General features: G+C 45.3%; 3 protein-coding genes across 9 annotated transcripts; 2 read left to right on the forward strand and 1 right to left on the reverse strand.

Annotated features, from left to right (window-relative positions):
• Positions 1-114: 114 nt before the first annotated feature.
• PHOSPHO2 (phosphatase, orphan 2) lies at positions 115-10905 on the forward strand. Of its 4 annotated transcripts, none has more exons than XM_040603678.1 (2): positions 115-284; positions 9583-10905. In XM_040603678.1, exon 2 carries the CDS (start codon positions 9585-9587, stop codon positions 10308-10310), a length of 726 nt encoding a protein of 241 aa, XP_040459612.1. In that variant the 5' UTR covers positions 115-284; positions 9583-9584; the 3' UTR covers positions 10311-10905. The 4 variants fall into 4 exon arrangements, with proteins under 4 accessions (XP_040459612.1, XP_040459615.1, XP_040459613.1 ...); XM_040603681.1 differs by having other exon boundaries at positions 118-284; positions 9628-10905; XM_040603679.1 differs by lacking the exon at positions 115-284 and adding an exon at positions 8668-8743.
• LOC121092500 (coiled-coil domain-containing protein 173-like) lies at positions 1792-7390 on the reverse strand. Its single transcript, XM_040603672.1, is given in 9 exon segments — positions 1792-2095; positions 2097-2276; positions 2783-2947; positions 3240-3432; positions 4251-4390; positions 5375-5531; positions 6496-6686; positions 6782-6955; positions 7239-7390. Coding segments are annotated over 9 exon segments (1296 nt in total). The 5' UTR covers positions 7290-7390; the 3' UTR covers positions 1792-2050.
• Positions 10906-14883: 3978 nt separating the features above from the next.
• Positions 14884-21774, forward strand: KLHL23 (kelch like family member 23). Of its 4 annotated transcripts, XM_040603670.1 has the most exons (5): positions 14884-16343; positions 17851-18003; positions 18581-19756; positions 20520-20800; positions 21203-21774. In XM_040603670.1, the coding sequence occupies exons 1-3, from the start codon at positions 15131-15133 to the stop codon at positions 18889-18891; spliced, it is 1677 nt and encodes a 558-aa protein (XP_040459604.1). In that variant the 5' UTR covers positions 14884-15130; the 3' UTR covers positions 18892-19756; positions 20520-20800; positions 21203-21774. The 4 variants fall into 4 exon arrangements, with proteins under 4 accessions (XP_040459604.1, XP_040459602.1, XP_040459603.1 ...); XM_040603668.1 differs by having other exon boundaries at positions 20520-21774; XM_040603669.1 differs by lacking the exon at positions 20520-20800.
• The last annotated feature ends 521 nt before the right edge of the window (positions 21775-22295 follow it).

Raw genomic sequence — 22295 nt, forward strand, 5'->3', positions numbered from 1 at the left:
GGCGCCAGCAGCAACAGGAGGGCGGGGAGCGCTGTGCCGCGGCGGCTACAGCGGCCCGTCCCGCCCCGGGGAGCTGCCGGCGGGCACCACCCGCGCTCAGGCTGGGAGGCCCGGCCCGGCCCGGCGGCTGCGGCGCCCGCGCCCTTTCCCGGTACGGCCCGCGCTGGGCGGCGGAGCAGGCCTGAGCGGCAGCGGTCACCGCACAGGCCCCGGCCCGGCAGGAGCCGCCCTCCTCTGCAGCCGGTTCGTGAAATACGCGTTTCCCAGTAGCGAGCCCGCTCCCGGTAAGAGGCTGTAGCCCCTCCCCTGCCTCTGTCCGCTCCCACCGCGGCAGCTTTTCTTCCCGCCTGTTTGCCTCAGCCGTGCGCCGCGGCGGCCTGGCCCCTCGGCTCGGCCTGGCTCTGCGCTGCCACGGCCCACCCGCGTCCCGCAGGGCCGGCCTGGGGCAGGGGCTGCTGGAAATGCCTTTATCCGACACCTGACCTGAAAGGGTGGCCCCTGGGCACTGTTGTCCCAGAGGAAAGCCCTTGGCGACCCTGGAGCCGGAGGAGGTCGCGCCTCCCCCTCCTCCCAGAAGTTCCTCCTTTGCCCTGCCTGGAAGACACTCCTCGAGGAGGTGATAGCTGTGATGGGAAGGAGTAGATCCATCTTACATCCAGCTGTCTCACGCTCCAGGGGAGGTGAAACCAGCTCAGCTTGGCCCTGGGCTTCCAGGAGGGCCCTGGGCTCTGGGGTGGCCTTGTGTTTGCTGAAAGTTCTGCGCTTTCTTCAAAGCATGTTGCTATTGAAAACCAGGCTTGGAAACTCGAAAGTACAGAAAATCCCCATTTTTTCAGACTAAAATATTGACAAACATCCTTGGTATAAAACTCTCCTGGTTGTGGGGTTTTTTTAGAACGTTTTCTAGAGTTAGGCCGACAGAGGTGGGCAGCTGTGGGGCTGGAAAAGAAAGTTGTGTGCAACAAAGCAAAGCCTCAGGTTTCTTGGACTTTGTTTCCAGTGTACCCCAGAACAGGAGGCTACCCTGCTTAGACCCCAGGTTACTGGTGGAGGCAGTCATCATAGGAAACCCTAACTCTCAACAAAGCAAGAACATTATAGTAAGATTTCAGCAAAGGAACTAAGCTTAAGGAGTGAGAAGTGTGTGTGACTTGGGTGTTGGAGAGCAAGTCAGCTCAGGAATCTGAGAAACAATATTAGATCTGCATCTCATTACCGCAGGTTGAATCACTGTTAGTCTTTTTGAACAAACGGTCCAACTATGTTGTCTCTTGTTGCCATGTTCTTTTTGTAGTAGTTATTTACAGCTATATTGGGACCTGTTTGCCCCCTAGGTGACCTTTTAAGGTCTGTGATCAAATCATGTTCATATTTTCATATAACTAATTTATAGCATGATGTTTTTATTACAGAGGTAGTTGCAAAATGCTATAAAAACTGCAGTACTATAACTTCTAACTTTCTACAAGTATTAAGTTGTTTTTTCTTCCCCTGTAGATTCTGTAAAGTTGTTTCTGGTTTTTTTTTTCTGTTATGGGGAATACTTAACTGGAAGTAGGCTAGTGAAAAATGTAACCTTTTGCACTAGGAATTCATAGCCCAGGCTGAAAAAAAACGGGACAGTGAATTTTTAGAACAATGGATAATAAGCATATAATAGCCATAGTGATCTTTTGGCTGGAATGGGTTACATTGATGGTCAATTATACATCATGCATTCCTGTCTCAAGTTTAATGAAACAACTTTCATGAAATACAAACTGGGGATTTTTGAGAATATAACCAGTTCTCTGGCAATCTGTTTCTGGTTTATTTTTTCAAATGGACTTCCAGACTTATAAGTATATATTTGATGTAGATCATTTACAGCTTAACTCCACCTGTACGGTTTAGAAAGATTTTTTTTTTTTTTTAACCACCTGAAAGCTGCTTCTGCCTTTCCTCGCTGGATAGTTTCAATGTTATTCTGTGTTTTGAACTTCCTGGGCAGTAGCACAGCCAACAGAAGGTAACTGGGTCCCAGCACCCTTCTGTGCTTGAAAATGAGTTTTTATTCCTTCTCTTCTTCTGGAAAATGGCCAGTGTCCAAGTCCTTTTCCATCTTTGGATGCTTTGAGAAGAGGATAAATGTGATGTGTAGCCTTGGACTCCGATTCAATTAGTTGTTTTGCATAGCTCTGAAATTCATGCTCCTTACAAAGTGCAATAACCTCTCTCAGAGTATCATAGTCCAAGTCTGCTTGCTTTTCCTGCTGTTTTTTTGCCTGCTTTTCAGCCTGATGGAAAAAAGGGAATAACAAAGCTTAGTATTTCTTTCACAACATAACTATCCCTTAAAACTTAGAGAGGGTAAAAGCTTATAGAGATCTCCAGTGATGTTAGTGGATACTTGGCAAATACCATTGCTTTCTACTTCTCTCCCCTGCCACACCTCCCACAGAAGGGTACGTTAACTAGCTGAGTGAACAGCAGCATTAGCTGCTGCTCTTTGGTGACCTGCCCAGAAGATACAAGAGGGCAGCAGTAAATAATGGCACAGGACAGCATGTCGTCTGTCATTACAAACTAGCCTTGACTTGCACCACTGCTCTAGGAGGAGGCTGTCCCTAACACCAGCATATGTGGAGCATACATGATTTAAAAAACCCAAAACTAACAAACAAAAAGCCCTAAACAAAACACAGCAAGCTGCTTCGCTTCCTCTCAGGCAGGATCGAGTGCTGTTGATTTAGATGTGTGTTTCTTTCTGAAGGGGTTGACAGTGTACAGCTCTTCTATTTACCATTTGCTGCATCTGAATTTTCTGTACTTCGATGTTTGCATCACGTTGTCTTTGTTTCTTGGCTTCTTCCATTTCCAGGTAGATGCGGTTCTTTTCCATTAATGCATGAAGCTCTTTTTTACCCTCTGCTTTTTCTTCTCTCTCCTTTTCTACTTTCATCTTCATCTGTAATTTACAAAATACAGCAAAAATATTTAACCAAGGAGCTAGCCTGATAAGCTAGAAATCATATGTTTCAGCAGAAGCAGCCCTGTATCAGTGCTGTGATGAGCACAGTCATTGTGGCTGGCCAGTGTCCAAGCCCAGGCAGATGTGCACCCAACATGGAAGTGGGAGAGTACCCTATGAAAGATGTCAGCAGATGATGCTGATGCATGGCACTGGAGCCACCAGCTCTGATGTGGGCCAGGCTCCTCGGCTGGAGTAAGCGGGGATAAGAACAGGCTAGGTTTCTTACCACAGTGGCCCTGTGTTCTGCAATAGATTCAATGGCTGCCTTTTCTTTTGCTTCTTTCTCTTTGCATTTTTTTTCATGTTCAGCTTCTTTCTTTGCAATGTCTCTAGCAAGATGATCATCTTCCCTCTTCAGTGCCTCATTCATCTGTACAGATAACTGGCTAATGATCTTGTCGTGACGTTCCTGTGTTAGTCTGCAAAAACATCCAACGCCACCTGGGTCTACCTGAAGCATTACTGCTACCAAACTCAGCAGTCCTGCTTCTGGTTTTCTCTACTGTTGCCACACAGGCTGGCCCACCCACTCAGCTCCTTGATCTCCTTGTGTTCCTTCTGGTTTCTTTTTTTTTTTTTTTTTAAATTATCTTATTTAGCTAATAGATGTGCCCTGTATTCTTGTAACGCTAGTTTTCTCTTGCAATAATGAGCTGGATCTCTTGGTGAGCAGTTTGCCTAGCATCTTGGCCTTGCCATCAGGGGAGAAATGTTGGGAATATTGACCAGAAGCCGGAAGAGAAGGAAACTCTTAGATTGGTTCAATGGTATAGTTGTGCCGTACCCTCAATGTGAAATTCATAAACAATCTTCCCTTAATAATATCCCAAGGTAATTGATTAATATAGGTGCCTAGTTAAGAAGGGGACTCAGGGAAACACAGGTTATGTCCAAAAATACTTTCATCAAGGATTTTAATTGTCTTTAATTGTTGAGGAGGTGGAGGCTTGGCAGGCCATATGGAAAACCACTGTTCCCAACATGCTGGTATAGAGCTTTGCACTTCCGTAAGTCTTTGTACTTTGAAGGGCAAAGAGGTCACTCCTAGACACACCTACTCATAAGGAACCTGAGAAAGTATTTCCTTTTCCTCCTGAATTCTCTACTCTCCCCATAAGTAGAATTTAATTTTTAGCATAACTGTGGCTTGTATTACATCATCAGTCTGAAAGATTTGAAAATTATTACAATATAATTTTTAGTTTATTTACAGTTTATACTCTAGCTTTGTACCTACCTACGCATTTCAGCTTCTTTCTCTTTTATGAGCTTGGCAATAGTTTCCTTTGCTTTAAAATGAGCTCTGATCCGATCATCTTCTTCCATTTGTTTTTGTTCCTCTATTGCTTTGATTATTTTCTGGTCACTTACATGCTCCTGTGTGGGCAAAATGGTCCTGATATAACAGGTGAAGTTTAGAAAATCTGGGGCTGGGGTGGCACCTTAAAAGAATCACTCCCTGTTGTCTCTGTTCATGTTTCTTTCAAAGACAGAGGAGAGGGATTCTTAGTACTGCCACATACTTCTGCCTTCCTGATTAAACGTGCATGAAGAGGTGATAGTAGATATGAGGAAGAAGGGGAATTGAGCATTGAACAGCTGCTTCTCTAGCCCATTACACAAACAAATTGCTATGCAACGCAGTGAGTGTTATCCCTTGCTCCCATTCACACAGATGGGAAAGGGGGACATTGACAGGAATGGAACTGCGCAACTCCCCACTAACACATACACTGTGCTGCTCCTGCCCTACCTCATCCAAAACTATCCCAGTCTAAGAGCTTAATCCAAATCATAGCCAAAAAGTTTTGTATATGTTTATGTGAAAAAACAACTGTCTTTTGTGTGCTGGCCACAACCGGTCTGAGGCTTTTCTAGCTGGCATTTAACGAGATGCCTTCAAAGATGGAGAGAAGGCAGCAGCTCTTGACTAAATTTCTAAACTTCTTCAGTCATAGAGGGAAGGGAAAGTCAAGTTAAAAAGACACTGTTATGTTCAGTCTCAGGCCATTCCCCTCTTCCTAACAATGAAAAATGGACTTAAATCAGTCCTCAAGTCAAGGAGCATATTCCTTGATATCCATGGCAGACTTTTTTAATCATAGACCAGTCAAAGCATCAGGTACCAATGTCCCTTCAGACAAGAGAAGGGACCTGCCTCCAAGAGGCCTTTCTCAAAAGCACAAAGGAAAGACATGGCCTGCAGCTGGCAGGGTAGGTGTAGGCATAGGATGCAGTGCTACGGAAGCTGTCAGCAAACCTGTTACCAGTAGGCCCATTTAGATACACAAATGCTATTGTTTCACTCTAGCAGCCAAGGTGAAACAAGCATTTTAAACTGTCTGCTTTTGTGTTACTTACAAGATGCTGCCTCTGGCGTTCAGCTTTTTCCTCCTGTTCCTTTTCTTTTCTTCTCTGAATTTCCAGTTGGTACAGTTGGTTCAATCTCTGTATTTGTTCCCCTTCTCTTTTAGCTTCTAGCTTGGCCAGAGCTGCCTGATGCTTGTGCTGCTTTATTCTGAATCAGAAAAAGAGTTGAATAAATAAGCTAGGAACTGCACAAAGTAATGAATAGATACAGATTCTGCATAACCATAGGCACCTTGCACTGAGGAATGTGATACTTTGAATTGAAGGTGGGTAGAATATCAGAGGTGAAAAGTAGCATCGTTGTTTGTAATGGTAGCCCTCTATCCTCTGACCAGAAATGAGCTACACGGTATGCTCCTGATTTGCAGTCTAGTGGTAACAAGTTTTATTTGAATGACTCAGTTAGCACCTGTACATTCATAATGTTGTGGCCTATCTTTGCAGCATCCTCAGTGAACAAGATTTCCCCAGTAAATCCCACTGTATCTATGCTTCTCCTCCTGGGTGTGCAGGCAACAGCTTAAGCTGGTAGTGTTCTGTATTAAGATCTGCAAGGACTTTTCGTGTTGGACCTGGAATAAGTGAGACCAGACTTGGAACCATTCCTCTGCCTCAGGGAATTTGATTCCTTCTATCAGACCATCAGGGCCAGTCTTGTAAATATCGCTGGGGACCCCTCCAAAAGGTTTCTGGAAGGGTTGAGAAAAAGAGTGGACGTGGCAGCGATGTGTTCTTTTGATGCGTTCTCTGGAATCTAGTTATAGGCAGATGGAAAATCTGGTTCAACCTTTTCCTTTTCTGGAACCAAAACTGAGTTAAAATACACTTTGAGTAACAGCTTTTGATTAGTGATTTGACTAAAACCTATTGATGCCTGCCAGAGGCAATTTTACATGCAAACTGTTGGCAATTAAAAGGCAGTGTATATCTCAGCTTTTCCCTTTTGTGCAAGGTCTTTTGTGGCACTCTGGATGTCACATTTTGTGGCACAGTGTCACATTTGTGAATCAAATTATAATTAAGTTTCTGTAAAAAACTTACAGAATGTATTTGTGAGAAGAGAGTTTAGCTAAATAATAAAGTAGGGTTTCTTTTTATTAATTATTACTTACTGTTCCAGCTGATCTCTGCGTAATGCCTGTTCTTTCAGATAACGCTGATGTGCCTCCTGTTCTCTGATAATAGCTTCTTTACGTTCATGTTCCATTTCTTGACCCTTTTTTTTGTGAACACCTGACTTTAACTTTTTAAATTCAACTTGAGCATCTCTTTCTCTTAGGACCTCAGTAAGTAGAAGTGCACTCTGCAAGAGAACATTTAAAGTGATTTGCATGTTCAGAAATGTTTAAAAGACATTCAGTACAATTTGAATTCAAAAATTGTAAGTTGTCAACAAACATGTAACTGTTTCACTCTTTCGTTCTGATAGTATAGGTATTTTTTTGCACGATCAATAGCCTCCTTCCGTTTTGCTGCTTGGAACTGTTCTTCTTCCAAATCAAGTAACTTTCTTTCTTCCTTTTCCCTTTCTTCACGTAACTTTTTGGCTTTAAGTTTCTGTTGTGCCAGGTCCTATAGAGCAGATAAAATTAGAAACCACATTTAAAGCCCAGGGATTAAAAATGTATAAACTATTCTGAAGGTGATGTACTGATGTACTTAATGTTTAAGGGTTTTTTTAATTTTGCATTTTGGTTTTAATTTAAAAAAAGTTGATTTTAGATGTTAAATGTAGTTAAAATACACATTTAAAAGCAAACGTTATACAAAGGGAGTACAGCTAGAAATGTTACTGTGAGTGGTTTTGCATATATGAAAATGAATCCCCTTGCTTACAAATGTATCTTGTACTTACCACAGTGGTTTTGGGCCAGTCTTTTACAGCAGCTTTGGAGCGTAAGTGCATTTCTTCCCGTTCTTTCTTCTCAGCGAGAACACGTGCTGCTTCTCTAGTTGTGCTCCCAAGACTGTCCTGAATCCTTTCCCATTCTGCTTTTGGCAATACAATTACCTGATGAAGATCTACTTTATTTGGAAGAAAATATCCATCTAGAACATTATTTTCTTCCAAATGATGTGGTGCTGTGCAGAAGAAAAGATACTGAGGTTACTTGATATCAGAAAATCCTATATTGAAATCTGTATCAGGATTTGAATGTTTGCGTAGCAACAATACTAAGTTCTTACTGTTAGTTACTGCCCCCAGCCCCCGGGCATCTGTATGTCACACTATGGCCAGAGCAGGTGCTGGGGCTGTGGCACTGGCTGATCTAACTGTTCGTGTGTCGCCTTGCCTGTCTGTGTGCACGTACAGGTTTGGCTTGTGGTAGCTGACGCTTTCCAAGCAGTGCTTGGGCACGATTGTGGGAACAGCAGGGACCGGGGAGCTTTCCCGAAAGGAAAGGGGGAATGTTGTTAAAGGCATGCCACTGGCCGGAGGTGGAGGAGGCAGCAGTTTAGGCACAGGCTGTGCCTTACCACCCCTGTCCAGCACACTCATCGTATTTACTAAAACAGATCTGTTGTAGAACAGTTTCTTGTTTTCTTGCAAAGATCAGCGTTTCTTTGTTGCATTAGGCATACAGACACATGCGCATGCATAAATACGGATTTTCTAGGTGATCGCTACGTTTTGTGAAATGCCCTTCAAACCGCCACTGGTCCTGCTGAAGGCAGCGGCGCTCTGCGGAGCGGAGTGCTCATAAGAGACTCTCCGCGTCCATCCCATCCGCAGCAGACTGACACACCGTGCCTGAAATGCCGGGAGGCTTTCTCCTGGAGCCCTGCTGGTGTCAGAGCCTGCTCTTCAGATGCACTTGCCAATCTGTTTGTCTTACGGTAGGGACCAGGCCTCGTGTCCCCCTGGACGGTGGCCTTGCACTGGCACGGCTGCGCCCTGCAGACAGGGAGCTGCCCTGGGCTGCGGGACGGTGCCGTACCTCCGCGGATCCAGGTTAGCGCTTTCTCGGTAGTTCTGGGCAGAAGCAGCCCGTCTTGCTGCCTGCAGCCGGGAGAGCAGGGGCCGGGTCTGGGGAGACTCACTCCGGGCACGAGGACAAGGGACACCCGCGGTCTCCCGGAGCCGTGCACAGCCGGTGAGGCTCCGGGCTCGGCACCGCGCCCCCCACCCCCACCCCCCCGGTCGCGGTGCCCGCCGGGGGGAGCCACACTCACGGGCGAGCTGCTGCCGCCGCCGCCGGGGGAGCGCGGGCCCCGCCGCCATGGCCCCGCGCCGACTGTGTACGCGCGCTGTTGCCGGGCGACCGGGCGGCGGGGGTCACGTGATGACGTGCGCCTGAGGCACGTGGCGAGAGGCGGCCGGGGCTCGCGCGGAGGGAGCCGGAAGCGGCGGGTGCGGAGGTGGGTCGGCTGCGCGCGGCGGGACCAGGCCCTGTCCCTGTCCCTGTCCCTCACGGGCTCTCGATCCGCCACCGGCACCCCTGTGCTGTGCTGCTGCCCGGCTCCCCCGGCCGCCTCACCCCTCGGCCAGGTCCTTGCGCCTCCGTGGGGCGCGGCCTGCTGTCGGGGCGCTGGGGGCTGCCTCCGCGGGGGCGCTGGCCGGCGGGCCTGGCGTTACGGGTGTGAGAGGACTTGCCTGGGAGGCAGTAGCGTTAAAAGTACCGGATGAAGTGTCTTCTGCTCCTAGGAATTTCCGTAGCCCAGAGGTGGGCTACACCACCACCCCCCCCACCCCCCAAACGGCAATATTTCTTTTCGTTGACTGCTTTGATTTGGTGTGTCCGTGTTAAACTGGATCCGTCTGTTCTGTACTAGTTCCCTTCTGAAATAACTTCTAAGGTGTTTTGCCAGGAGAATTCTTGTTTGGTTTCATTGGCAAGCAATGGTGGAGAAATTTAGAACTGTTGGTAAAACTGGTGGTGCCTGAGTAGTGGAAGATTGACTCTGTTAGCAAGTGTTAGTAACTATGCAGCATGAGTTTCGTTACTTTCACATTATCTATTTTAAGCAGAAGCTTGATGCTGAACTACAACTTGACAAACTGGTTTTTTAACTTCAGCGCAACCTTCCATAGCTGTAGTGGCCATAAATAGCTCACTTTGTTTATATATTTGTCCTAATGCTTCGTTTTCTTGCAGTATTTTTCTCTTCTGAGCACAAGATCAGGGTAGGAATTCAGTACTTCTGCTTATATAAATAATTCTCTTTTTTGTTTGTTTTGGAAACTTATTTTCTGACAGCTATGAAATTTCTGTTGGTTTTTGATTTTGACCATACAATCGTAGATGAAAATAGCGATACCTGGATTGTGAAATGTGCTCCTGAGAAAAAACTTCCTAATGGATTAAGAAACTCCTACCGACCAGGACATTGGATAGAATATATGGGCAGAGTCTTTGTCTACTTGGGAGACAATGGCGTCAAAGAAGACGAGATGAAAAGAACCATGACAACAATTCCTTTCACTGCGGGAATGATAGATCTTCTGGGTTTTATTGGCAAGAACAAAGAGTTGTTTGACTGCATAATTGTTTCAGATTCCAATACAGTATTTATTGACTGGATTTTGAAAGCTGCTGGCTACCATAAGGTGTTTGATGAAGTGTTTACAAACCCTGCAGCATTCAGCAGTACAGGCTATCTTACTGTACAGAACTTCCATGCTCACCATTGTGTGAGGTGCCCTGAAAACCTTTGCAAAAGGAAAGTTTTAAAAGAATTTCTAGATAAACAGTTGGAGCGAGGAGTAAGTTATACACAAGTTGTGTATATAGGTGATGGTGGGAATGACTTATGTCCGGTAATGTTTTTGAAGAAGGATGATATTGCTATGCCCAGACAGGGATATACCTTGGAGAAAAAGGTTTCTCAACTGGCCAAAGATCTCAGTCCTGTAGAGTGTTCTGTTCTGGTTTGGTCATCAGCTACTGATATTATGTCTTATCTGAAACTGATTTTAAAGGAATAATTCAAATGATAAAAGGAAACTAATAGAGTTATATTTTATTTTCCTGGGAGGGAAAAACTGCGTGTGTATAAAAGCACAGGATTGTAAAATCAGGCTGTTATCTGAACTTAATGTTTTCTTTAAACATGATATAAAACTGTTTATGCTCAGTCTTGGCAATAGTGGGAAAGTGAAGTTAAAATGGCTTGCTAACATAGTACACATTCCAACAGAAGTGGAGAAGAGGGGTTGCAAGAATTGCTGTTATTCTTAATCTTGTACAACCCCCTCCCACCCCCCCAAGCTTTTACTGACTACTTAACTGGCTTTTTCTGTTCCACGCACTTAGGGGAAGGAGTAGGATTAGTGCACATAAGAATGAAATTCTTTACTTACGAAACGTTAGGTGCCAGGAGCATGGTTCTGGAGTTGTTGGCTTTTATACTTCTTTGATCAGGATAAATGTTTAATTTTGTAAGTTATTTGATATGCTTGTAATCTTGTTTGATCTGAAGATGCATTTATATTTTCAATAAACTAAATGTTTTACCATTAATACTTAATATTATCTTATATTGTAAAAGACAATAAAATTTATTGTCACTGACAAAATCAACATGCCTGATTTTGTGTAATGTATTCTGCTGGCCTGTGTGTTGTCAGGCACCTGTTCTTGTAAGGACATCGGGAAAGTGAGCACAAGCGTAGGTGTCAGCCTTTGGATAACATCATTTATTTTGTCAGTCAGACCCCTTCTCTTCTGGACAGCAGCAAGGACATTGGTGTTCTGTTTAAAGAAAAGTCACTCTCCCATTCTCCTGACTACTGCCCTGACAGTGTGCTGCTACCACCACTCTGTATAGAGCTGACGCTGGTTTGGTCTTCCATGCTGACAGCTCTGGAGTCAGCCAGGTGCTTTTTTTTCTTGCTGGATTTCTGCTGCAATGTACAGGCCCATAGAACAGTGTATATGTATACACATTCACAGTGATTTAGCCTAATCGCTCTCGTCCACATCTACAGTATAATCCTCTCTTACAGGCTGGAAGGGAACATCTAGGTCCATTTTAACTTTTTAAGAGAATTTTTCTGCCTTTAAGTTAAGGAATCATTTGTGAACATTGCAGTCTTTCTCTTTAGCAGTCCCAGTGAGGTGAGCCCTAAGAGTTGGGCTATGCATATAGAGATACTAAAAATAAGTCTTATTAAAGTTAAATAATGTATTTTCATGCTACGTGTTTTCCTTCTTACAGTCCCATAAAAGGTCCAAAAAGATGATGTAATCTGCTATTGAATTGATGTCTGTTTTAGCGTAAGTGCCTTAATAACTGAGGAATTGGTCCATATTTTGCAGGACGTGTTGCAGATGTGTGAGGTGTAACTCAGTAGATATGATTACTGTAGCTGTCTTCCTCTTTTCTGTGCAACATTGTTCTCATTTTCTTATTTACATTTGATGCTGTCACTACCTTCTTTTTCTCAGCTGAAGGTTTTTAGGGGTGGTCTTGGCTGTTTTCAGGCTGACAGTGTACATAAATAAAGATTTCCTTTGAATACTTGACCTAATTGGTCCTGCTTTTAGCCCTTCATCTATTTTAATGAATTGTAGAAGGTTACTTTGAACAGTTTGTTGTCTGTGTCCAGAACAATATACTTGAGTTCTCAGGAGTGTTGCTTTAATGATGGATATTTGATAGGTGCCTGAGATATTTGTATTGGAGATCTTACCCTATTGTCTTGTGCAAGGACATGCAGCATCTGAAGAACTCATGGGTCTCAAGCTGTGGCAGGTGTAAGTTGTCTGACTTACAGGTCGTACAAAAGAATGGTAATGGCTGTTGCATAGTACAATTTTGTATGGTTAGTGGTTTTTTTTAAAGTTTTGTGTCTCCTTCATTCTAAATGCGCTGCTGAATGTTCCAGATTTCATGCTGGTCTCTTCTATGTTTTTCAGAACTGAGTTGTGAGATGGTCTGCTTTCAGTTTGTGCACCAATCTCAGTTACTGCTTACTTAAACAAATGAAAAGCTAGTATATGAACAATTATTCAGCTTTCTTCCACTTATAGTGACTATTGTTCTTTTAGCCTTAAGAAACCTACCTTGTAGTTTGCTGTGAGAGTGAGAGATTGAGTGAAAAACTAATCTTTGTGCTGGAAAAGGGGTGCTTTTTGTGGTTTTGATGAAAGTACCAAAGCAGGAGTTGAGAGTAGATTAAGCAAAGTAGACTACTTGAAATATTAGCAATTATGATCTAATCAAGTAGAGGGTAGAGCTGATGCTGTTTGCTGGGCAAAGTGCATGTTGGAGACAAAAGAAATTTTTCAATTGCAGCAGGTAGACCATTAAGCTATTAATGTGAGATAATCTTGGGTGGATTTTTCTTTCTCCTCTTAATAAAAGGTAAGAGATAACTTTTCTGAAGCACCACAGTTACCACATTTTTTCACATTTGGGTGTAAGGGAAGGGAGATGAGTGTCTCCAAAGGGAGAAGCTGGTTTAAGCTGGTAACCTAGCCAAAAGAGAAAGGGAGAAGCTCCTTGAAGGGACGCATGCTCAGTACTAAGTGTTGCTGGCCTCCAGACTTACTGGTGGTTTAAATCAACGTGCTGCCTGGGAGGGAAATGACTCGGGTAAAGTTGTTATGAAAAGAGATCTGTAGCAGAAGGCGTACGTGTGTATGGGAAGTTTTCTGTATTTTAACAGGTCTGCTGCTGTACACCAGCCACTCTGAAGCATACTCAGTATTATGTGCTGGTAGGATGGCCTGGGAGAAGGTCCTGCTTGTACATAGGAAGCTGATGAAATGGAAAGTGCAAAACCACAGCAAAACAAAGCTGTTGGCATGGCAATGTATAAACAGTCAGGGCTGTACAAGGGAATGCTGCAGAGAAAGAACGGGAGTGAGTAATGTAGCTGAGGGAGAAGCCCGGGTCAGAGAAGGCAGGGCTGTGGCTAATTCCGGGGTTGCACCACAAAACCCTGATTGCCTGGGCTAATGGTGCATCAAGAAGGACTGAAAAACCGAAGCAAAGATGTGTGAGGGGTTGGTTGGTTTTTGTTTGGATTAGCTTATTTATGTCTCTTATAGATGTATTATGTATGTCTTTTTATAGAAAGGCCAAGGGTGACCTCGAGGCCTGTGGCACAGTTGGTGTGTGAGGAAGGATGGCGGAGGGGTATGTCCATATCCATTTCGCAGTTCACATTCTTCCTTATTTGGTGCTTCTGGTGTGGGCATGGTGAAGTGCCACCTGTAATCCAAAGAAAAAAGTGGTGCTTTTTAATGTGTAGAGCAGGATCTCTCCAGATTTCCCCCTTTGGGTATTGCCGGGATGTAGATAATAATAACATATATTTGCTTCCTTTTGGTAGGAGAAACCAGGTGATATGGAGAAATAGTGTGAAATGGGGACTGGACATCGATTGTGATTGTATATGTCTGCTCAAGGAATGTGGGTATGGTGACTGGTCATGGGTGCGGTGTCTGGTCACATAGGCACACAGCCTTGAGGAGACACCTACAGTTTTGAGGAGACGCCTGCCCTTCTTCCTCTAACAAAGGGGCTACTTTAAAAAAGAATGAGAAAAGGATGAGAGATATTCCAATGCTATCTAGAGGGAGGGAGTGCTAAGTCTCCTTGCTGAAGAAGATCGGATGGTCACAAAAACATGAATCACCTACAAACCTGCAAGACCACCACATTCCAGGCAAAGGACTGATAAGCTAATTAACATACAAAGCGAGAGTAAGCGGTTTAGGTAACGAATATGTATAGGCGTTAATTGAATATTCATTTGTTTTATTGTATAAATCTGAGATGGTTCCTCACTTCGGGCACGCATGCTTGTGGAGGAGCGATCCCCCGTGCATCTGCGCGCAATGAACATACCTACTTTATAACTTTCGAGTTACAGAGTCTAACTCCGTACGTCACACGGCCTGTCCTTGCAATCCCGGAGAGCTTTGGCAGGGCCGGGGGAGCCTGGCTGCCGGATCCAAAGGATCCGAACCCTTCTGCAGGTGAAGGAGGGAGTGCAGCTGCTTAACCCCAGAGGCTTCTGTGCTTCAAACACTGGTAAAGGTCTGCGTTGCAGAAAACGTTCTGCTAGCAGAGGAAAAAAAAAAGACTTCTTAAACGGTGAACGACGTTCTCAGAAGCGCTAAAAGCCGGTACAGCCTTCTTCCCGAATTATTTACTTATAGTCGCAGTCTGTCAACAGGGCTGGTGACCGGCCTTGGCACCCTGCCAGCTCCAGGTGTTCGGGGAGCGCTCTGCCCGCCCCCTCCCGAATCCTGCCCTTCCCTACCGGGGAGCGCCCGGCGCCCGCTGCCCGCCCGGCATCGCTCCCCCGAGCGCCCGGAAGCGCGGGGCGCCCCTGCGGGAGGCGGCTCCGGGTGGCTGCCCGCGGCGGCCGAGACCCGCCTCGCTTTGCCGTGCGCCTGGGTGCCGCCGGGCCGGCGCCGCTCCCCCGGCATCGGCCCCGGCGTCCCCGGTGCGGCCGGGCCGGGTGTCATCCCCGCAGCCGGCCCCGGCGGGGGGAGCCCGCGGGCAGCGGTCCGGGCCGCAGTTCCCCCGGGGCGCGGCGGCGCGGGGTTGGCGGGGGCGGGCCGGGCAGGCGGCCAGGGCACCGACGGCGGAGCTGCCCCCCCCGCCGGCCCCGCCGCCTCCCGCGGCGCTTCCGAAGATGGTCACGGCGCCGCCGCGGGCCCGGGAGCGCCCCTCGCCGCGGCCGCGCTCCGCCCGCGTTAAGCGCCGCGCCGGGGGGGCCGCGGGGCGGGCCCGGAGCCGGGGGCGGCGGGGAGCGGACAAAGCGGCGGGGGGCCCTGCAGGGCGGCGATGGCCGCGGCCGGGGCGGAGGACTACTCGTACCTCTACACGGACTCCTCGCACCCCTCCGAGTTCCTGCGGGCGTTCCGGGCCTTCTACCTGGACGGGCTGTTCACCGACATCACCCTGCAGTGCGCCTCGGGGGTCATCTTCCACTGCCACCGAGCCGCCTTGGCGGCCTGCAGCAGCTATTTCAAAGCCATGTTCACAGCCGATATGAAGGAGAAATCTAAAAACCAGATCAGGCTCCCCGAGCTCAGCCATGCCGTTCTGGAAGCCCTCGTGAATTATGCGTACACATCACAGATCCAGATAACAAAGAGAAATGTCCAAAGCCTGCTCCAGGCTGCAGACCTCCTCCAGTTCGTGTCGGTAAAGAAAGCCTGCGAGCGGTTTCTGGTGAGGCATTTAGATACTTACAACTGCATAGGGATGCACTCCTTTGCCGAATATCACGACTGCTCGGAGCTAGAAAAAGAGTCCAGGAGGATATTGTTGTGGCAGTTTGAAGACGTATGGAAGCAGGAAGAGTTTCTGGATGTTGGCAAGGAGAAGCTCTCTTTTATTCTCTCCAGAGAGAACCTCAATGTTTGGAAAGAAGAGGCAGCCGTTGAAGCTGTCGTTAAGTGGGTTGGACACAACGTGGAGGAAAGAATTGAAGACATCTATGAACTGCTGAGCTGCATCAAAGTAGACTTAGATAACATGTATTTGAGGTCGGCTTTAAGCCTGCAAAAAAAATGCAGACTTAACAACAGTAAGATAAGGTCACTTGTATACAGTGCCCTGAACCTCAGTCCTAAAGGTCTTTCCAGAAGACCCACAGCAGCCATGTATGTGATAGGAGGATATTACTGGCATCCCTTATCAGAAGTGCATGTTTGGGATCCTTTAACCAACACCTGGGTCCAGGGAACAGAGATGCCAGATCACACCAGAGAGAGCTACGGCGTCACTAGCTTGGGACCAGACATCTATGTGACAGGAGGTTATAGAACGGAGAGCATCGAAGCCCTTGACACCGTGTGGATATATAACAGTGAGAGGGATGAGTGGACAGAAGGCAGCCCCATGCTTGATGCGAGGTATTACCACTGTGCAGTTTCCTTGAGTGGCTGCATCTATGTGTTGGGTGGTTACCGAAAGGGAGCTCCGGTGCAAGAAGCTGAGGTCTATGATCCTTTAAAAAAGAAATGGCTTCCTATTGCAAACATGATCAAAGGTAGGTAAGCTCTTGTATGGCGTCTGCCTCAAATGTTGATCCTTTTGTGTTCACCACTTTTAAGTGCCTATGGCACTTAGGGTTTGATCCAAGTTCTAGTGAAGTCCACGGGAATCTCCTGTTAATGTTGGTGGGCTTGGGTTCAGGTCTTTACTGGCCAAATGACTGCAAACATCTAGATGCAGTGGTGGGCTGTACAGAGCTCTAAGGTGGAAAATCACGTGGTAGTCTCGGTTTAATTTTGCCTTCTTTCAGGAGTAAAATTTCTGTTCAAATGGGAAAGAAATCAGAAAACTACCTGCAATTAGAGTCCATTCAGCAGACAGTCAAAGAGCAAGCTCCAGTCAAGGGGTTGTATTGTTTTAGTGTAAGATCAGATTACTAAGATTTTCTGTGCAGTCATTTATAAAGGTGTCATCTTCATTAAGAACGTATTGCATGAGGTTTCCTCATGTTTCAGTGTATCATCTGTGCAGGATCCCCAGTTTAATCCTTAGTGGGAGAATAATAAACACTAATACCTGTTTCTGGCAGCCAACATAATGATCTATTCAAAATGTATAAATTTGGATCACAGACTAACTGAAGGGTATTGTTTTGTTATATAAACAATTATACATTTTATCATACATTTTTATACATTAATGCAATTATTTACAATTAGTTATAAAATTTTATAGTGAATTGATGCAACATAGTATTTTTCTACATACATGAGAGTTTTTGGAGGCATATGTAACAGGAAAGAAGCACTTACTGTGCTTCTGCAACTTTCTTCATTGTGTATTTTCCACAAACAATACCATTACTCACTTTCTATTTCCTTTAAAAACAGAAATGCTACCCTAATACTGTGAGGAGTTACACATTCTGTGCAGTTGTTTTGTCCTGTTTTCTGTGTGGAACTTCTTAGGTCCTTAAAAAAAAAACACACTAATTTCCTAATTTTGGTCCATTTAATCTTGTTAGATTCCTTGTTTTATTTTGTTTTGTTCTCCTAGAGACAGCGTTAACGTGGCTCCATTCTGATTGTGTCCTTGTTTATACAATAGCGTAATTAATACTGTGAGAAAGACTAAAAATACCAGAAAAGATACCCCAAGATACTGAATGATCTCAACTCCCATTGTCTTTGTCCTTGCCATATGAGTGACTTTTAAAAATCTCTCTTAACTTAGTGAAATACTGAAAGTAATTCCCTGTTCCAAAACCAATGTGACAATGTCTTTAATTACTGCATAAAGATTCTGTGAAATGTTGTGTGGCTGTATTACAGGCAATATGTATCCGCTACTGCAGTTCTATTTAATTGGTCTTGACTAATACTGATAAAATAAGGTGTCTTAGCAAGTTTTTTGTTAATTTCACACTCAATTAAATACTTGCAAGCATAATTTCACCCAAAATTATTAATTAACGAGTCATTTGAAATGAGATTGTGGATGGAAGAGACTGTGGTTATGGTGTGCAGTCTGAAGGTGTGTTGTGACTTTCACACTGTGTGCAGGTGTTGGAAATGCCACTGCCTGTGTCCTGCATGAAGTCATCTATGTAACCGGAGGTCACTATGGGTACAGGGGAAGCTGCACCTATGATAAAATCCAGAGATACCATTCAGGTAGCAATGAGTGGAGTATAGTCACCACAAGTCCGCATCCAGGTAAACAACAATTTCTGTAATGAGTGTAGAGCTGATTTCCTTACTTGTATCTGGGAGTCTTTAAGCCCACTTAAGAATTTCTGGCATGTTCCTAATGAAAGGAACAACGTCTGTAGGGCAGCAAGGGCCAGAGTGGGACCATCTCCCATTTCCTGACTCGGAGAGGGGAAGACCCTCTTCAAGCATCTGTTCTATGGAAATCACTCACTATATAAATATTGAACTAAGGAATGGCTGCATTCTATTAAATAATACAGTAAACTAACTTTTTATAAAATCTATTCATAAGCATTTAGCAAAAAAAATTTATATGAATTTTAAAATAGTTTTGTCTGTGTTCTACATTCAGTAACACTAAGATTTTTAAGCAGTTCTCTTTAAATACTGGTGCTCACGTCTGTATGTTCTATAATGCCTTGAACTTGCTTTTACCAAGTGTAGCAGAAAATCCTGAGGTGTCTTCTAAGCTCAGTGAAGAAACATGGCTACCCTCAGTGGTGCCCAGTGTTTGTCATGCAGTTGCAGTTTAAGTTAACGTTATGATGTTGAGTTGAACTGTGTTCCTTTCTTCCTGAAGAATATGGATTGTGTTCAATTACCTTACAAAACAAGATCTATTTTGTGGGTGGACAGACCACGATCACGGACTGCTATGACCCGGAGCAAAACGAGTGGAAGCAGATGGCTCACATGATGGAGAGAAGGATGGAGTGTGGCACGGTGGTTATGAATGGATGCATCTATGTAACAGGAGGATATTCCTATTCAAAAGGAACGTATCTGCAGAGTATTGAGAAATACAACCCTGAACTGAATAAATGGGAAGCAGTAGGTAATCTTCCCAGTGCTATGCGGTCACATGGCTGTGTCTGTGTGTATAACGTGTAAACATACAATTTTCAGGTTGCTGTTACAGCAAACACCAGATGCAGTATTCATCTTAGCACATCATTAAAAACTAGGTATAATTTGTCTTTATTTTAAAAAAGTCAGAAATACAAACGTCACAAGAAGATTTCCATATATGTTTTAGTCTAGTCATTCTTTATAATGAAAGTTTTCAAATGACTCTGTTGTAATATTTTTGTGCAGCCGTATAGGGACTAATGTGAAAATCAGATTTGTTTTCATTAATCACTGGGTGGAACTATGATCTGGTGCTAAGGTGAGTAAAGCCAAACAAAATGCTTTGCATGGACGACTACAGGGCTTAAGATGAAATCTTTGATACTCCAAAGGTAGCTATAGAAATGGTTCATTGCCACAAGCTAAGTATGTGGTACGTATAGAGCAATATCGTTTGGATAACTAGGTTATCACATCCAGAAATCATGGGCAGTTATCACATGCCTCTTTTTGTACCTTGAAATGCCAGACTGGAGAAGAGCACAGGCTGGAAATGAGGGAAGAAATGTCATGTAATAGCCTCAGAGCACAAGCTGAAAGTGTGCACCTTTCCAGGAGAGCAGTGCTCTGCAGTACAAGGCAGTTGTAGAAAAGTGCTCACTTGGCTGTTTTCACACTGGCAGGGCCTGTGAGAAATAAAAAAGACTCTGCGTGGCTTTGCAATGGGCTCTTTGGCTGATGTACAGGTATTGGTGGTTTTTTTGTTGTTTTTTTTTTTTTTTTTTTTTTTGTCAGAGAGAAGCCTTACCATGGTAACTAATTTATAAAATCAAATTTAAGATGTGTACCTTTGTGGAATAGAAGGTGGAAATGAGAGAAACTGGAAAGTTGCTAACATCCCCCTGAGGTACAAACTTCTCTATTTTGTTTAATACCATTTGATCTTTTTTGAGTGCTAAACTGTGATTTGAGCAAAGGTGACAGCTTAAGAAACTTGTCAAAATATGTTTTGCATGGAGAAACTGAACGCTAAGTGGTCTGCTGGACTGATTTATTATTTCTCTCAAAACGTAATAAGAGATCTTCAAATTCTGTCTAGAAGGCAACTTGAGGTGGGCAGGAAGGTCATAATTTTCTTACCTTTTCACAGGGAGACTCCCGTGGCAGGCTCCCAGGGCAGCAAGGCAGTGCCAGCGCTGGCAGAAAGCAAAATCCATATGTAGTATTTAAGTAGCTGGTGTTTTGACCCTGCCCTCCCCAGCCACCTTGCCTGTCCTACCCTGTAGGCAGTAATACAAATTGATTGAATCATTGTTTCAGTGACTTAGGATTTGTTTTCTCCTCATAGCTTGTATAGATGGTGTAATGTGGGGCTTGTTAGCCTTGTTCCCTGAGGGAGCAAGGTGCAGCTGTCTTGTCTTTGCATGTGTAAGCTCCCCTCTAGGGCTGACTGGCTTGCCTGGGTTCAGCCCTGTTCTGCAGGGAGGTACAGGCCTTAAGGACGGATGTTTTCTTCAGGTTTTGTGAAAATCTGCAACAGGATAGAGGAGAGAGAGAGACGCTGAAAGGAGTTGTTGTGGAAAGGAGTTGTGTGGAAAGTATAGGATGGCAAAGCCTTCCCAGTGCTGAGGAGGTGGCTGTAAAAAATGTTTCTACTCCTGCTTTTGCAGCCCCTCAGCCCGTCCCGCTTCGGCTGCCGTGGGGCCGCGCGGTCTGATAGCAGTGATCCAAATAAAGAAATGCCTCGGGGAGCACAGAGGCGCTTGTAGGCCAGATCAGTTCACCAGTCCTGCTTATAAAATGACAGCAGAAACAGCTGTTGGACATTGGCACGAGGGGCAGGGACAACACAGGCTGCCCTGGGGTGTGCTGGGAACTTCCTACGCCCCCACTGCCACCTAAACTGAAATTCTGGGTTTATTGGATATGATGGAACGCGCTTTCCAAGCAGGTGAGCCCTGAGTTTCTATTATTTCTTTTTCTTGATCATAAGCATTTGCAACATTTGTTGTTGTTTTTTTCACATTCTTATGCTATTTTTCACTTGCATTTGATTGCTGGTAGCAGGCAGCACTCAACTCTTGAGCTTTGATGTGAAGTTCTGTGGCGTGTATATAGTTCTTGTTTTGATGTCTTTGTGTGTCACCTTATTATGTCAGAAGCTCATGCGCATATGAGTGCAGTGTTGCTTTGTAATCCCTCCCGCTGAGAGCTATTTAAGCATCCAGTTTAACTTAAAGACTGTAAACTGTGAAGAGGTGTGGGGAATTGAACTCTGATGCTGTATAAAATGCATGGGCTGGGCAGGTGGGCAAATAAAAAGTGAATTTGTTTTTCCTGGAAATCTCCACAGCTGAGAATTGTTCAGAGGCAGGTGGAGATTTAAAGGACATCACAAGAGCATGAAGGTGATCTCTGTATTGAACAAACCTCAGTGAACTCAGTGTGCATATGTACCCGTGAAGGTTCATGGTTGTTGAAAAACATGAGCACGGAAGAGCTGCTTGTGGCTGCCCTGCTGTTCAGCTGGCCCGAATCCTGTCACCGACAGCCCTAGCTCAGTATAAGGATGGAAGAACAAGGCGAGGACTAACAAAACCTCCCAGCACCCACCGGCCTGCTGCTTCCAAACTAGGTGCTTAATGCTGGTGGAAGACAGTGCTGTTCCACGGTTGGAGCACAGGCACTGGAAGCTGGAGTCTGCTTTCTCCCCCTGGGCACCCTGCAGGCAAGCGATGAGTGGCTCCCTGGCCTCGGTGTAACTGTGAAATGAGTAAAAAGCCTTTCTTGTTCTCAGGTGCTAGCAGAGTACGTGCTGATCCGGGGTAAACAGAAGTCAATGCGGTTACTGCCTAGGGCTTCAGATTAAGTCCTAATTTGTAGAGATTTTTGAATGCATTGGAATAAATGGAGCGTGGAAGTTCAGACTCGCAGCTCAATTTTAACTGGTGCTATTTTTTACACAAACCTACAACACCCTTTTAAATTAGCTGATGGCTGTAGCACATCCCAAGAAAGCGTGTTGCAATCTGGTCTGGAGCACAGGCAGGAATATGAATGCGGTGAGAGGAACGGGGGCTCTGGCTGCTGGTCAGTGACTCGTGCATCCTGCGGGAGGTGGGAAGCCGGGAGCACGGGAGCTTCCCGCCACCTGGGCGGGCCGGCTGTGCCGCTGCTGTGCTGGCCGGCCTGTGTCGCGATAGGCGCTGTTTAACCCTTTCACTTGTGAACTCGAAATGAGCTGACACCGAAGCGGGGTCAGTGGTTCAGCCAGCGCCATTTATTACATGTTACTTGTGTGATCCCCGTGTCTGCAGCACTGTAGCACTTAAGCTACAGCGCACCTATAGCGCTTAAGTGAACGTTCGCGATAATAAATACACATGCGGCGTCAGCATGCACACACGGGCTTGGGGTTACTTTGTGCGCACCCCAGGAGGGGCCCC

Source organism: Falco naumanni, chromosome 8 (genome assembly GCF_017639655.2).
Source record: "Falco naumanni isolate bFalNau1 chromosome 8, bFalNau1.pat, whole genome shotgun sequence".
Taxonomy (NCBI): domain Eukaryota; kingdom Metazoa; phylum Chordata; class Aves; order Falconiformes; family Falconidae; genus Falco; species Falco naumanni.